This window comes from Lagopus muta, chromosome 20 (genome assembly GCF_023343835.1).
Source record: "Lagopus muta isolate bLagMut1 chromosome 20, bLagMut1 primary, whole genome shotgun sequence".
Lineage (NCBI taxonomy): Eukaryota > Metazoa > Chordata > Aves > Galliformes > Phasianidae > Lagopus > Lagopus muta.
Window position 1 is genome coordinate 1,029,343 of NC_064452.1, and position 16,806 is coordinate 1,046,148.

Consider the following 16,806-nt stretch of genomic DNA (forward strand, 5'->3'; position numbering starts at 1 on the left):
CATATGTGTCTTAAAGGTGTTCACGTGGTTCCTGGTTTATCTCCTATTAATACAGGAGCGGTCTTCAGCCCCCTGTGTGTCTACACAGAGCTCCCAGCCTTGAGTTGGAGTCTCCAGGGCATTTTCAGGCCATGAGGTTCCTTGCTAGGAGTGAGATCTCCAGCACCCTGCAGGCAGCCTGGCAGGTTGCTCTGGTTGGGAGCGGTGTGGGATTTCAGGCTGAGGTGATTCCTGCTGTGCCAGCAGCCTGTCTGCCTCCTGGTGGGTGATCTGTTGGCAGAAGGGTTGCAGCTTTCCCCTGGCTCCACACCCGTGATGCTCTTTTCTCTTGCTGTATAACTGAGGTTCGAATTGCAGGTTTATCAGGCAGGAGGCAGATGTAAATGGTCTTCAGATCTGTCTTGAGTCAAACTACACAAATAGCTGTTCATGAATGTTGTCCCAGCTTTTCATGTCCTGCCAGACCTGGAAATCCAGCCATCTCAGTGACTGGGCTTGTCTGTCTGAGATTCTTGGCAGTGTTCTAATGCTCTAGGTGCTTTCAAGTTTGAGTGTATGGAGCTGTGATAGTCCTTGACACTCAGCAGAGTTCCCCTATGGGGGAGACAGGGAAGGAGTATGTTTCTGGCCAGTTGCTTACTTTCAGTACTGTAGTAATTAGAGACCTGTTGGTATGATGAATCGGGTAATAAGGAGTCCCTTCGTTGTGACAGCTGCTGCTTAGGGAGCCACCAAGACAGCATACAGCACAGCACTGTGCTCGCCAGACTAGGGAAGGAGGGAACCAGAACCCCCTCTTCTTAGCTCACAGTGGGGAGGAGGCTAAGCTGATGACCAAAATACAACAATTCAGTGGTTTCTTTGAGCTCTGCAGGTCTAGCAGCCCAGGGGAGAAAAAGAAACAACAGGGCTGTCAACATGACAACAATTTTCTTCTAATGCACTCTCAGTGCCAAATTCTGCGAGTGCTGAAACAAGGAGAGTCGGTGTTTGAGAACAGAGAGAAGCACCAGGCACAGTCCCTGTTTGCAGAGAATGCGTTTGTGCAGACTTTGCAGTGAGGTGGGTGAGCGTCTCTGAAGGAGCACTGGGGCTGATGCTGGTGAGGGGCTGGTGTGTGCGCTTGGCCAAGGTGGAGCTGGAGGTTGGTGAGCTCCAGTGTAACGTGCTTGCTTTTTGCCTCTTGTCCTGGAGCCTCCGCTTCCTTGATGTGCATTTCTTTTTCTCAAATCCATGCTCAGGCTGGGGAGCTGTAGTGGGGCTGTCCTGAGGATGCCCTGCCATGGTTGCAGCCTGGTCAGTGGGTGGGATCTGGGCAGCGTGCTGTGAAAGGGAGCTGGAGCCCTGTCCTTTGGAGGTAACACGCCACCTTTTGGGCTTGTTTCTTGGAGGAAGGCTGGAGGAGTGTGCTGGGAGCATTTGGGCTGTTGCCACATGAGAAGGGGACTGGCACCTTTCCGTGACCTGAAGTACTGAGCCACTGGCGTCCTGCTAGAGATGGCTGTGTCAGAGCTGGGTGCTGAGTCACGCCGCGTGTTCTGCCATCCAAATGCTGAAGTATAAACACATCATTTTTTGCAGAATCTCTTGCCAAGTACTTGGATTTACAATGCTAACAACTTTAAATAAATTCTTCCTGGAGATAACTGATTTATTAGGCTCCCACCCTTCTGAAAGTGAAGCTAGTCGCAATTAGCAAACAAAGCAGCATGAGACAGTTACCATTCTGGTAATAAATCTCTCGGTGTTGAGTACCACTTGCTAATGGGCTTTGCAAGTACGACCATACGTCAGTCAGCGTGCCGTCAGCCTGGGCAGCAGTGCGTGCAGCGCAGAGGCTGTCAGCACGGCGTGCTGGTGGCTGCCATTTGTCCAGGCAGGGCGTGCTGGTGGGGGCTGCTCGGTGCTGGGCAGGAGCTGGGCGTGCTGCAGCCGTGGGCCTGGCTGCAGGGCCGCTCTTGGCGTGTGCTCCTGGAACACGTGGGCTGCGTGTGCCACCACAGGTAGGAAGCGGTCCTGTGTTGTTTCTGCACGCCTCATGCCTTGCTGTTGGCAAGACCGACGGTCTGCTTCTTCCAGGTTGTTTCCATTGGTAGCCCAGCCCTGCTCCTTCCCCACTTTTCCCTCCTGCTTACCTCTTCCCAACCCCGTGCAGTAAGGCTGCCTGCTCTGCCAGCCTTCTACCTCCTCTTGGCTCAGGATTCTAGGACGTGGCTGACAAGAGAGCCCTCTGAGTGCTGGTCAGGAGGCATCGTTGATCCCTGGCTGCAGCTTTGGATAAACAATTGGTCCAAGACCAGTTAGCGTGGTTTCCAGCGCTGGGGAGATGCTTCCTGCTGGGTTTGTAAAAGTGATCTAAATGGATCCGACATCCTGGCTATAAAACATCTGTAACATTACACATTTAGTTATGTTACTAGAGACTTGAGTTCATTTTGATGGGTAGTATTTTATCTGCTACTTTTCCCCTTCTGAAAGCAAAGCTTTCTACAGAGGAGGATTTATAGAAATATCTTCCTAGCACACGCAAAAAAAATCATGCGCATTAAGATGTTGGAGTAAAGGAGAAATAATGTCTTTTTTTGGAGACCTTGGCTGATTTATCGCTTGCTTGGTAGTTTGCTACGACCTCCCTAGCTAGGAATAATATTTTTATTCTTCCTTTAATAACAGTAATGTCAGTAACAATGTCTTGCACTCTTCCAGCATCTTCAAATCAGACTTTCGGCAGGTCAGAGGTTTGAGTGACGCCTCACAGGCTCTGGTGAGCTGTGGGATATTTTTTTTTTGTTTTTTTTTTTCATGGAAACCAAGGCACACAGCACTCGATTGTGCAGCGTACTCAACCTAATGAGGCTTCTACAAGCTCTGCAAGTTAAAATGTATGCTTAAATGCTGAGCCTTGCAGACTCCGGCAGAGTTTCTCCCAAGACTCTGGTATATCAGCCCTGCAGAGACTGAGATGACTTGTCCCCTGGTCAATAAGGGAGTAAACATCACACGAGGGAGACAAGCTCTTGTAGCTGCAAGGTGCTGCCTTCCCTGGAAGAAAAATCAGGATATTTTCTCTTGTCTTGCTTCCACTCTTCATTCTCGATGCCGCTCCTCAGGGGCCCTTTTATTCCTAGTCAAGGGTTATTTGATCCGCTTTAGAGCCACGACTCTGTTGCTTTTATAATGGCCGGTGAGTTTCCTCCCGTCTTTCTTTTGTGAGGAGGAGGTGGGAGCAGGGTAATTCTTGCAATTCACCACCCCGTTTATGTGGGGAGGAAAGAAAATGAAAGAAAATGTGGTGTTTCGTGGGATTGTGGAAGTATTTCAACAGCAGTAATGAGCAAATGTGGGCATGTTGCAAGATTTCAGTGGTCTCACATCAGAGGAAAAGATCACCCTTGTGAAAAAGCCAAGCGGTGTGTTGCATAGACATGAGCTTGACTCAGCATATGAAGTAAAACTTGCTCATCAGTAACTGATTGCCATGTGCATCTGTATTATGTAGATGAAATTAATCAAGGCTAAGGGTTAAAGTTTTCCATTTGTTCTTTTCAGAGAAATCATCTGGAGTGTGTTGGGCGGGAGGTAAATTGCTTTATGCATTTCTTTTTGCTGCTTCTGAATTCTTCTGTTTTAGCAGAACATCATCTAGAATCTTAACAGAGGGCTCTTAGCCCTGATTTGTCAGGGCTATCACCAAAAATTAGTTGGTGCTAACTTGGAAGTATTTAAATGATGCCTGCTTTCTGTGCTGTGGAGGCAGTAAGATTTTTTTTTTTGCAGTGATCTCGCTGTTTGCAGCTGGAGGAATTTTATAACTTACAGAACATGCACTTCTCTGAGTCTCCACATTGGGCTGTGCTGTTGGCTTTTGTGAAGTGCTGCGTTGGGCCTCCAAATGCATTTCTTCTTTCTCCTTTTGGCAAGCGCACGCGGCTCTGTAAGAGCTCTGTTAGCCACAGCACTGCGTGCTTATGGGTGTATTGACGGAGCTGGCTGCTTGGCACACCAAAAGGTACGGCTGGCTGAAGGTGTAACTGCCTGTGCGAGCTTTCTTAACTTCAGAGGTAAGTGTGGAGCAGTGAGGGAGGGGAAGATGATAGATTTTGCCCATGGGACAGTTTTTTGCCAGTGGCTCTGCCCTGCGTCAGTTTGTCCAGCAGTGATGGCTTTGGCTGAGGAGACCTGTGCAGGATGTGTGTTTGAGGGTGGCCCTGTGACTCTGGGGGCTTTTGCCTGGGCAGGGGTTGTGGGGCAACCTGGCAATGTCCCCTGCTGTCTGCGATGCCCAGCAGCCCGTGACAGCTGCAGCCGTAGGCAAGCATGACAGCAAATCAAAGGCACTCAGCTTTGGCTGCTCTAACTCACGTATGGATTTTAATGGGGTCGTTATGACTCAAATCACAGAAATATTGGGAAGACTCTTAGCTGGGCGTTTTGTGTCGATGGGAGCTGGGCTTCCCACTCTGACCTACTTTGGTGCAGCCTGGTGAAGAGGCTGCTTCGCTGAGAGCCCTGCTGCTGAACGTGCCCTTGGAAAGGTGTTCTCTTACTGCTGGGTGTCCTGGTGGAGGACAAAGCTTTCTGGTTGTTTTTTTTGGTATGGCACCGTTTCCTTCCAGAAAACAATAAAACATGAATAGTGGAATTGATGAACCTTGTGATGGTCAGCTCTGCTGTGTTCCCACTGAGCGCTGCTGCCGTGCCTTTGTATGGAGGGCCCTGGGCAGAACGCTGTCCCCCCTGTCCTGCAGTACAAGGTGAAGTTCTGCAAGAGGACTCTGCTGCAAAATCTGTAGGCTAAATTGCTTCTCTCTGGGACTTTTGTCCCCACATTACGTGGGTATTGCAAAAATCCTTCCCTTGGTACATCTTCATATTGAACAGTGGTCTCCTTTTGTGGTCCTGAGATGTCTTCCTATAGCAATAATTGTCTTCATTTAACGTATCAGCGCAGTTTTGAAGCACTGCTGAGCAGTAATCAAGCTGGTATGGTGGATGAGTCGTCTGCAGTCAGTGAATATTTAGTTACCTTTCTTCCCATAACTGTGTGTGAGAAGCTAACACGACTGGGGGATTTAAATAGATTTGCTCTGTTCTCCTCTTCCTGCCTCCAGACCTCGCTTCTCCTACGCATAAAAAGAGTAACCTGGAGTGGAGGAGGAGGGAACAGCCCTGCGGGATTCAGAGCAAGTAGTTGAATCAGGGCTGAGGGGCTGTGATCTATTCCTGTTCTCTGGAGGGTGTGAAGTCCGGCTCTGGTGAATTTCACTGTATCTTTTGATTTGAAACTTGAAGCCACGTTTTGCTCAAAGAAATGCTGAGCTGTCCCAGCTGGGGCTCATTTTTGGGAGCATGGGCAGCTGGTTGTGGCTGTGTGTGGGGGGGCTGTGCTGCCCCGGCTGTGCTGCTGCTGCTCCCAGGAGCTCTGTGGAGGCTGGCTGCAGCCAGGACAGCACTGGGGATGGCTCTGCCAGGGCTGCAGCCCTGCAGTTGGTTCTGGCTGGTGCTGCTCTGCTGCATAAAAGCCACGTTGCTTGTTCTGCCTCCTGCCGATACCACGGGCATCTGGCAGGGGGCAAAACCAGCAAACAACCAGCCAAAAACCAGCTCTCTCAAGCTTAACATCAAAACCAAAGACAGCTGAAAACTAGGAAGACAGCTGGGACTAAATTGGTTTTGTTGATGAACGGCTTGGGAGAATACAGTCTGTCTGTATTTTCCACAGAAATCAAGGGAACTGAGTGACCCCACCAGGAATCTGTGCTGCTGGGTGGAATTAAAGAGCCCTTTCATTGCTGCGTCCCTTCTGTAGCTGGCGTTGGTTCTCACAGGATGACATTAGCTTACACAGGGGTCAGGCACAAGGTATTTGCACTGGCTAAGTCTTGCTGAAATCCTATTTTGAATACTTAAGCGTGTTGTACGTGGCACGTAAAGCTGTGCTGCCTTTACACAGGATTGAGTTTTTCTTGCTCTTGGGGAGCTTTGAGTGCCTGATGTTTGCTAGCTGAAGGTATGTAGTACTATGCAGGAAATACGTCCGTCATTTCTCAACCATACAGTGGTTCTGGCTGAGAGGATGGCTGGTGGGGTGTTTGCTCACTTTGTGAATGGAGAAAAGTTGGCAGCTTTCAGTAAATGTTCTTTCTTTCATCGTGGGCTTTGCACTGTGTTCCGGTTTGTTTCTTAAGAGCTTTTTGGAAGTTGCTGTGAGGATCCTGGAGGCCAAAAAAAAAAAAAAAACCCACCACAAAAAACCTGGAGAATTCTTGCTTATGGTTTTTGTTCTGCTAAAGAAGCCTAGCAATTTAGTTAACAAGATCGCTTCCCCTATTACATGAGTTATTGTTGTTTTTAATTAGAGGTAATGCTGTAGTTTGGATGTACAACACAATGGGGTATAAAATGCAGTTCAGCATATATACTAGAGATGATTTTTCCAATTACAAACCTATTTAGAAGGCGGATGCATTAGAAATGATGAAATGTCAAACTGCAGATGAGGTGAGCAAGCTGGAATATACATGCACCCACACACACACTCAGAAGCACAAGAGGAAAGTGCTCTGGAAAACTGTTATATATGCATAATTAGTTTAATCTGAAACTAATGCTAATTTCAGCAATTTGTGATGCAGATTCATTATTAGTACTCCAGTCCATTTCCACCATTCTGAGACGTTGAGAATGGGAAGGAAATGATTCTTACAGCCGTTGTCCTGAAGTCAAACGCAGAATTCCTGCGCAGTGTGAGCTGGGCCTCGGCGCTCTGCACGTGCTGGGGGTTTGGTGCCTGAGATTCTGAAGTTCTTTAAATTCCAAAAATTCTTTCATAAATCCCCTTTGCCCATTTTCATAGTCATGATAGCAAGAGAGAATGGGGGGGAAAAGAACAAAGCAGCCTAAGAACAAAATTGATGTGTGCGGGTACAGACGGGCGCAGAGCTGGAGGCACAAGCTCTGCAGAGCCGTGCGTTCCTTCGTGTCGCCTGGGCTGGGTTCCGCTCCTGTGGGACGGATCTGTTTCCAGAGGCAGTCTTCAGCCTCTTCTTCTGGGAAGACTGGCTTGATGTGCCACAAACCGATCTCATTACGACCTTAGCCTAGCACAAAATGCCATCAAACCAGAAGAGCTGTCGTGCTGAAGCACGGCGTTTTTTCCTGCTTCTGCACCAGCTAAAGTGTTTGCCAAACACAAAGGCAGATGTATTTCTGAAGAGCCAAGCCAAGAGAGAGATTGTAACCTTGAGTGACTCTTCGCAGTTTAGTCACATGTTGAGTTTTGATTAACTGCAGCACCAACACCGTGCACAAACAAAGCGGTTCTGCAGATACTCACCATTAGTGGACTTCATAAGCACCGTTAGGTCTCCCTCTCCCCTGTCGATTCCCACTACAGCACAGACAGACGCCATCAGCGTGCAGAGACTCCAGAAACACGTGGAGTCTGTGTTCTGTGCAGAGCTTCCGATAGCCGTCGACAGCTCTGCTTTGCTGCACGTTGCTGAGGTGTGGAGCTGGCAGTGGTGCCTGCTGGCCGACCCGGCGCCCAGTGCTGCTCCGAGGGGTTGTGATGGATCGGCTCCGATGGCTTCCTGTCGCTGCCTGCTGGCACGGCGCTGTGAGTGAGTGCAGACGGATGGCACAGCGGGTTGTTCTTAGGTGTATCACAGAACATCCCAAGTGAAAAGGGGCCAAGAAGGGTCAGCGAGCCCAACTCCTGCACTCACCTATACGTGTGTTTCTGTAGAATTGTAGGATATTTTGGTTAAAGATATGCAGGTGTGTTTTCACAGCCAAACGAGACATTCTGATTTTAAAAAGCCTTTGGTTTTGAACAGAAACTCCGTGCCTGGCTCAGCTCTACGTGCTGGTGCCCCTCAGCCTGACCTGGCCTTCCCCAGGGCTGCGTTCTTTGCCTGGGCAGTGAGTGCTGAGTACTGGAGCCGTCTGAGAGCAGGGATTGTGAGGGCAGGCTTCATTTTGGCCTTCACTTCTGTATCTAGAAGTGATTTCTGAAACCATTTCCCATCTCACAGCACACAGTATTGAAATGTTGTGAATTTGCTTGTCATTACCTGTATTTTCTTTGACTGAAGCTATTGAAACAAAATAGTCTTTTTCTTTTTTTTTTTTTAACCTTCAATCTTCTTTCTAAAAGAAGTATTTCTCTCTTTTTTTCTTTCTTGGTCAAATATAAAAATGAAGATAATTTCAAATATTGCTTTAGAATAATTGCTTTCCTCCCTCTTTTGTATGACAACAGGAGCTTGGCCTGATCTTCATCAGATGCCAGCAGGCAGAGGGCTCCTGGCAGCCCTGCGAAATCCTTTAGTTACAAGTTGGCTTTAGCCAATTCTTTATTTGTAAATGACAATTTTATACAGGAAAATGTATGCTTGGGCTTCAATTTCAGAGTCCCAGATTGCATTCAGGAAAAAATAATTGAATTTTTACACTATTTTTTTTTCCTTAAAAAAAAAAAAAAGTGCAGCTCTGTAAAGCATGGGTGGGGAGTGATGGAGGGAAATGTTTGATTTGAATGGCAGCAGAGATGGGAGTGATGGGTCTGTGCTGCTGTGCGGCGGCCCATTGGTGGTGGACTGGCCCTGCAGTGACACCCACTGCCCTACTGCTGCTGCTCCTAAGGGCTCGGGTCCTTGGGCTGAGTCCTGTCCATCTCAAAGGGTTGTGGGTGATGGGTCACCTGGAAGTGCTCCACAGTGCTCCAGCATCATTCCTTTGCTTTGTGTGGACCAGCCTGGGCTGTGGGGTCTCGCCTCCTGGAGAATATCGAAGTAATTGTGCAAGTTCCTTTTAAAGCCGCCTGTGGAAACTTAATATCAGGGCAGTTCAGTTGGATGGAATTGCCTTGTGTCTGCTAAAGAGTGTGCTTTGTCTTTAGGAAAGAAGGGGGGAAAAATGCCGTGCCTTTCTGAGACGGTAGCTATGAGGAATCCTTTTTCCCTTATATTTGCATTGAGAAGCACAATAAAAATCATTTATTAAAAAAAAATATCCGGGGGCTAGAGTTGTTATTGAGTGCCTTTACTCATCCATTTCTCAAACAAAAACAAAACAAGACAAAGAAAAAAAGTATCTAATCAAATAGAATCTGAATTGCTTTTGTAGAGAAATATTCTCATTAACTGGGCTAGGGATGGCATCTGAAGAATATATTTTTTTTCCACATATTGTTTGAAATAATCTGGTTAAACCATATGCTTGTCTTGTAATTTCTTGCAGATGGTCACAAGAACAAAGAAAATATTTGTAGGTGGATTATCGGCTAATACAGTAGTGGAAGACGTAAAGCAATACTTTGAGCAGTTTGGCAAGGTAAGTTCCTGCCTGAGTGAGCGCTGCATTCTTTGAATTCTTCCTTTTTTTCCCTTTCTTTTTAAAGTGTTTTGAAAAAACAGAAGTGCAGTGAGGCCTGCGCTCAAAGGAGAGCCACATTTTCTGCTTTGCAGTCTAATTTTTTTTGAAGCCTATTTAAGTTTGTTTTGTGGTTCCTATTGTTTGCTGCATTTGAATGTGTACAGCATCATCCAGCATTGTCAGCACTGCTCAGGGTTAAAAAAAAAATCAAAACAACAACAACAAAAATCACTGGGAGTTGAATTTGTTTGTTCAGGAGGAACGCGACCCTTACCTGAACGATTACACAGTTGTCTGCTCCATAACGTAAGCCTCCTGTGAGCCCTGATTCCAGCAGCTGAAGGAGGCACGGAGGTGTGTGAGAGAGCTTGCGAAGTTGTGAAATGCCTTTAGGAACCATGTGAACAGCAAGAGGGGAATGGAAGTCACCAGATTATCCTTCTGGTTCTTACTGAAGAATCTTTAGCAAGGCCCTTGTGAAGCACACATGGAGTCCTGAGGTCATTAAAAGCAGAGTTAGGCGTGGAGTCGGTGCTGTCCGACGGAAGCCTGGGCCTTGCACCACTGTTCTCTTGTGCAGCAGAACAGCTCGCACCCTGCGGTGGGCGCCAGTGCGGCGTGGGGCCCCGGTGCGGCGCAGCGCTGCTGGCTGTGCTGAGCTGACGGCAGGCGGGGTGGGCAGGCCCTGAGCGCAGTGCTCCCCATGGGCGCTGGACCTTCGGCGCTCCGTGCGGCTCGGTTTCTGCCTTTTGGATTGCATCGACTGATGATTTAGATGCGTGATTGCCTGAGCACGCAGTGGGATATCCCAAAGCAAAGCAGCTCCCATTCCTTGTAGTCAGTTTATGTTTCTTTTATCTGGCTCTGAAATGCCTTGGCCAGGCAGTATTTTGTTGAGAGCTGAGGAGGGGAGTTTATAAAGTGTTCCTGTGCTGGATTGGTAGTTGTTTTTCAAGCCGTTCACTTTATTTTCAATAATAATCTTCGATTCCGGCAGGATGTTTACAGCCTGCTGAGCCTTTTATTAAAGGATTACACGAGCTTTTGGATGTTTCTTCTGTAGTTACTTCTAATTGCGGAACTCCTCTAACCTGTATTTTTGAAGTTAATAATAGTTTCAATAAAAGTGCTTTGCATATTGGCTGGATGCTCTCTTAATCTAGTCTTTTTAATTTCACCATCTGGTAGTTTCATGTTTGCAGTTTTGCAGTCCTTGATAACGCAGACAATTGGACTGCATTTTTTCGGTAGCAACTTGTGGTTCGGGATGCTTCAGTTCCTGTTTTTGTGCTCTGCCTTTCTTGACTTTAAAGAAGGGTTTTCAGAAAGCAACACTTCTGAAGAATCAGATACTCTTCAGGTGTTATCAGTTGAAGGCTGAAAAATGAAGGAGCTGGAAATAATTGTGTAAGTTGTGAGCAGGGCTGAAACCCTTCCCTTTGGCAGTGGAGCCGGGGTTCATCTCGCTGAGGCTGGCAGTCCTTGGGACTGGGCTGCTGTGGGACTCAGGGCCAGCAGGGTGCTGCCCAGTAGCATTTTCCAGGTGCATCCCTGTCTGGTGCATCTCGGTGCTACATTGTGATCAGGAGGAGAGTTTGAAGGCAGTGGCATTTTGGAGGCGCTCAAGTGCTCTTGACTGCACTGTGGTGTTTGTCAGCTGGCAGTTTGGTTTGGGGGTGTCTGAGGTGATGCCTGCCAGGCTCCAGCTGTGAGAAGGAGCAGAGGTGATTAGTGACCCTCAGAATCGTGGACTTGTGGTCCAGCTGGTTCAGGTGGCTCAGTGCACTGCAGTGGGTGGGTTGTTCAGGCACAGGGAGGGCTGTCCCTGTGGGACCTGTAGGAGCTGCTTCCTTCTCTTCCATGCCCATCTCCTTCCCAGGCCTTACCTTCACTTGCTGCTTTTGGTTGCAGGCTCGTGGTGGCAGAGGCTGGTGATGTGTCTGTGTCCTGCTCAGCACACCCCTCTCCTGTCAAGTCATTGCAGTAGGAACAGTGCGTTATGACTGATGGCAAGGATTGCATTTGGTTAGCGCTTTCTTAAAATAAAAGGCAATTGCGTTACATAATTAGAGAGCAGCAGAGCCGCCCATGCTTGATAAGAACATCTCAGGTGACTTCCTCTTTGAAATGCTGAGCTTTCTTATTGGTGTGAATAAAATTGCTTAACGGCTGCCGTGCTTCTCAGAATCCTGTCTGTACTTGCTGCAGAGAAGAGCTTTGCAACCAGGGGCGGTTGTTCTGGTAACTGGAGGTTGCTCTCAGTGCAGCCCGTGGTTACAGCCATGCAGCTTTGGGCCAAGCTGACGCACTAATTTAACGGGAGTTGGCACGAAGGGCCCTGAAGTGTTGAATTTGAAATAGTTTCTTTCTGAAAAGTAAATGTCAGAACCTTTCTCTCCAGTAGAAAGAAAACTGCCTTTAATAAACCTTCTTTCCTGACTTCACCAGTGGAAATGCCTGCCAGCTAGCACACCAACAAATGTGGTAATGATAACTCTTGAGACTTTTATTGTGAAGCTTCTGATATGATAGTTATTTCTTTCAGTAAAGCTGAAGATCTGTGGGAATCCCTGCCATCATTCAGAGGAAGACAGGGAAAAATGACCTGCATAAAATCAAAAGCCTTAACAGAGCGCAGAGCAGTGTAATTAAGGCCTGGTGGCCGGCTGCAGGAGGGGCCCGGCTGCCCTCTGCATGTCCAAGCTGCTCCCTGGGCTCAGCGCCTCTTGCGGTGCTCAGTGCTTCCAGAAGCAGTTTGGGAGCAGAGCTCAGCTTCGCTGCACCTCACCCTGGGCTGTGGTGGCAGAGGGGCCTTCGTCTGTCTGCACTTCTGTCAGGGCGAGCGCATCCTGCGCGTCTCCAGCTGCAAGCGAGGGTGGTGAGGGACCCCTGTGGGTCCGCAGTACTGGGTAGCTTCGTTGCGCTCCTGTGAAAGTAATGTAGTCCTTATTTTGTGACTTGCAGTTACACTTCACATGGCGAACTGTGTAATTAGTTTGGAAGACTTATGCCTAGTCATTGGTTTATCCTAATCGGCTTTGGCTTTTCCCAACAACAAAGTGAGCTTATTTTCCTAAGCTGAAACAACTCTGCTCCCTTTGTTCCTGTCTTTTATTGTCTCATTCCTTTCATTCTGTTTTACTGCCAAAGTTTTGTTTCATTAGGCCTACAAGTCATTTCCAATCCAGTGGGCTGCTACAATAAGGCCTTTATAGCTGGCTGCCCTGGTTCCCATGTCCCTCCTGGTCGGCCGCCAGCGCCTGCGGTCTGGCACTGCCTTAACCCCATCGCTGCCCGGGCTGAGCCGGGCCTGCAGCACAGGCTGGGCCCCCTGGGCTGGGAGTGCAGAGCGGTGCCAGGGGGGCCCTGATGGCACCGGGCAGTTCTGGACCCAGCTGTTGGATCAGTTCTGTTCAGTGGTGTTCTTCGTGCAGGGCTACAGCCAGTCCTGGGGGTGCCGTCTTTTGAATGAAACCGGGTATTTCCAGCCCATGTTTCCAGCTTGCTGGGAACGGTTTTGTTACAGGTACGTTTGGCTGTCCTCAGCTATTTAGATCAGTGCAGATATGACTGTTCTGGAAGAAAAGATGTATTTTCTTGTGAGGTAGAGAAAACACTAAGTTTATACTTCAAAAAAAAGTGGTTTTTCTTAAGGTGAAGTCTGAAATATTTTTGTGGACTGCTTTGCATACAGTTATTTTAAACTGCTGGCAGAGCAGTGCTGGTGCTGGTGGCTCCAGCTGTTGTGCTTGCTTTCACCATCTCAAAGCAGGAGCGTTTGCTCTGTTTTGTCTTCCACAGCAATCCTGAAATGACTTTTGGGATGGGCGCTGTAGCATTTGGTTTTTATTTTAAAGTTCCACATAAAATCAGAACAGAGATGCATGCATTAGTTTTGCTTTCTGTTGGGGCTTGCCACCAGGTCCCTCAGACAAATTGCAGGCATGCTTCAGCTTTGCCCAGAGTACGTTGTTTCCTCAAGAATGGCTTTTAAGATTTGGAAAATTTGGAAGAAGAGAGGATTTCTGAATTACCTCTCTGGATGTGAAGGGTTTCGTACAGTTGCTTGTTATTTCCTGTGAGGCACAGAACAGGCCAGTGGAATAATAATTTCTGGTTTCAGATGTTGGTTTGGGTTTTTTTCTCCCGCAAAACTGTTGTGTTTTTGAAAGATTACGTTCTTCTGATCTCTCCCTTCTGCAGCCGTGGCTTCCTGTCTCGTTACAGTTAACAAATACAAGGAGGCTGCTCCTAAACCCTCCTTGCTGCCACCAGGGCTGGGGTGCGAGGCGGGCAGAGCTGTGGTGCTGCAGGGAGCAAAGCGTCAGGATGAGAATTTGCTCCTTTCCTTTTATGCCGTCATGTGTTGTAACAGGGACAGCAGTGCAAATAATGACTAGTTTAACCTTTAAAAAAAGTAATCTGCTTTCAGTAACAGACAAAAAGTCCCTCTACTTTCTGCATGAAACTGCAGTGGAAGAGGGGAGGGAAGGAGGTGTGATCCACATGGAGGATTTTAGCCTAATCGGGTGGTTTACGTCATGTGCTTCCTACATGCTTTTCTCTCTGACAGCTGTGAAAATATAAATCAGGAAAGCATGAAAGAAAACTCCTCCTGGCTTGGCAGGGCTGTCTGGGTGTGAATGAGTTAATGCGCCATTGGAGTATTAAGCACTTCACTGGTTTACTTTTCCCTCAGACCTTGAGTGTGGCCTCTGAAGATGTTATTGCAATGGAGTTATTAGCATGAGAAAAGGTGCTTTGCTCCTGGTTTTGTGTCCTGGGGATTGGGAGTCTGCGTGGAGCTGCGGCCAGAGCCAGGAGGTACAGGGAGTTCTGCTGGCATGAAAGTGAAAGCAGAGTTAATTTTGGCTTGGCAAACAGTCTGAATTGCGTTGTTACATCTCTTGGGCGTTGATGTGTAGAGTTAATGGTTAATGGGATACGTGGATGGTCATTCTCAAAATATTTGCTTTGCAGAAGAATCATTTTTTGATATGACAAGCTGTTAGCTTGCCACATGTTTCAGTACTGTATTTCCAGATTCAGTATTTGGGAAGTGGTGATATTTTATGAAATTGAGGGACAGATTTGGGCTCGTTTATGTTCTTGTCTGTAATAGCCCAAGTTCCTGAAATAGTTTATAAATACAAAACAGAGGATGTTGGCTCTTTTTTTTTTTTTTTTTTTCCTTTGCTTAAGCTGCTGCTTATGTCACCATTCCCTTCAGAGAGGTCCTGAGCTCTTGGCCTGTTGTTAAATAGCGTTCAGGCCCTTACATTCTTCTTCCTAAGTTACCTGGGAGCGCTTTGGGAGGAGCTGCTTAATTTGCTTCATTGCAGCTCCTTAGATTGACCCCAGATGAGCAGGTTGTTTGCAGCAGCGATGAGCGGTGCTGCTGGGCGCTGTGCTGCCTGCCCTGCCCTCAGGCATTAAGTCCTGCTATTTCCGGAGTTCCTGGTTTGGATGTTGTGTCTGTGTTACTCTGCAGGATAATGAATATTCCTTTAAATTTTTGCTTTGGCATGTGACAAAGAGATCTGGGATGCAGTGGTCCCTCGTGGCCTGGAGCGCTTTTATTATTTCTGCTCACTCCCACGCATGCTCTTTCTTTTTCCTTTTTTCTTTTTTTTTTTTACAAACCAAGGAACTCGATTGTTGCTTTAAAAAAAAGTGTTTTCATTCTCTGAATGAGAGCTTGTACACAGGAAGTCAGTTTTTAGGAGGTCTGTAACAAGACACATGCTTTGTGGAAGTGGTTTTGTTATAAATTAGCGGTTGGTTTCTACCTGGATTTTATGAAAAGAGGAAATGTTAAGGCAGGATTTGCGGGCAAGGCGGCTGTATCAGAGCACAGCAGAAGTTTAAAGCATGATTTTATTTCCTTTCTTGCTCTGCCTAAATGAAACGGCACGGCAGCCTTTGTGCTGTAACCCGTGTGAGATGAGGTAATTGTGGTGGGGAGCCGGGGCCCCGAACATCTGTCTTCTGTTTCCCACTGTGCCACCCACTTGCTGTCTGACTTTGGGCAAGCTGTTTTATCTTGCCTTACATTTCCTTGCCTTTCTTTCTTAGTGAGCTCTGTAGGGCATGGGAAATGTAAATATGCCAACAGTCCTGTCATTCGCAGCCTTCAGCCGTGTGGCCTCGGTGCGGGCTGAGCGCACGGTGCGAGCGATTGGACGGCTGGGCTGAGCTCCGTGCAGCACTTCGGTGCTGTGCTGCCCAGCTGAGTGCTGCAGCTCTGCCAGAGCGCGGCTCCAACACCCGGCTGGGAGCTGCTGGGCAGCGCCTGCGTCCTTGGTTTCAATGTGGCTTTTAAAGAAAACTTTATCGTCTTTTTCTTTCTTTTCCTTTTTGTGAAGTCACGGCTGGTGTTCTGTGTTCGTCTTGGGAGCAGTTCTGATCCTGAGCTCGCAGGGCATGGCACACTGCTGCTGACCTGAGGCACCTGAGACTGAATCAGCAATTGGCCGGGGGCTGCATTTGGATGAAAGAAGTTAGAAGAAAACATTCATGTTAACTTTTCCAGCATGCACATGAATGCTTGCTTGCAGCATGTAGCAATTTTGCAACAGGGCCAAAACCATTAAAATTACCTGTATCTTTTCTGAGACCCTATGAAATCTGATTTTTCGTTCTGTCTCTGTTCTATAAAAACATGATGTAATGTGCCTAACAACTTCAGCTAATCATGTTTGCTAACATCTTCAGATTATCCCTGCAGTGCCCTTGGATTCATCCCAACGTGGGTGGGTGGGCTTGAAGATTCAGGTCTGCTCTGAAGGAAATGTTAGTGTTGCACTCTGATAGCAGCTTTGAGTCTGGATGCTTTTAGAAGTATCTGTGAGGAACTTCATACGAATTGTTTCAAGTGTGGAAGGAGCCCATGTTGCTGTAGTAGCGCCTTTTGCAGCGGGAAATGGATGGCACGGCTCGTTCAGCAGCTGGCTGCAGGGATTGGGGCACAGCTGCCCTCTGCCCCCAGCGCCGCGGCCCTGTGCAGAGCATCAAGGAAATGCCAGATTTGAGCTCTGTACTGATTTTAAGAAACTGATGTTTTTCTAATGGAAAAACATTTCGTTGGTGTTTAAGTGTGGTGAGCCTTCTAGTTCTTGTTTGTGTTCTTGTTCTTCATATGTATTTCGGTGCTATTCTGTCAGGGCAGTAAGAACCAACAGGATGACTTTTTGGTCCATCCTAGAGGTGAAGTAACAGAGCTTTGTTCACACACACAAGACTGAGCTCTGACCGATTTAATTAAACTTATGCTAATTTTATAGAGGTAGGAGATTAAATTCATTTGACATCCATCATACATGCGTACACCTCTGTTAAGGGAATGTAGTATTTGTTTTTGCAGAGAAAAACGTGCCTGGGCGTATTTGAGTGGCAGTGGAGTAGAAGCCAGGGGCAGCAGGCTGGTTA

The 16,806-nt window shown here is 47.5% G+C and overlaps 1 protein-coding gene across 16 annotated transcripts in view; it reads left to right on the forward strand.

The window, feature by feature from the left end:
- MSI2 (musashi RNA binding protein 2) overlaps positions 1–16,806 on the forward strand; it is a 184,098-nt gene that overhangs the window by 56,491 nt on the left and 110,801 nt on the right. For 15 of the 16 annotated variants that reach the window (XM_048967182.1, XM_048967176.1, XM_048967170.1 and 12 more), the window contains one exon: positions 9,244–9,336. The exons of the other annotated variant lie outside the window; for it this stretch is intronic. In XM_048967182.1, coding sequence (XP_048823139.1) covers positions 9,244–9,336 — 93 coding nt within the window. The remainder of the gene's footprint in view (positions 1–9,243; positions 9,337–16,806) is intronic. 16 annotated transcript variants of the gene reach the window in all.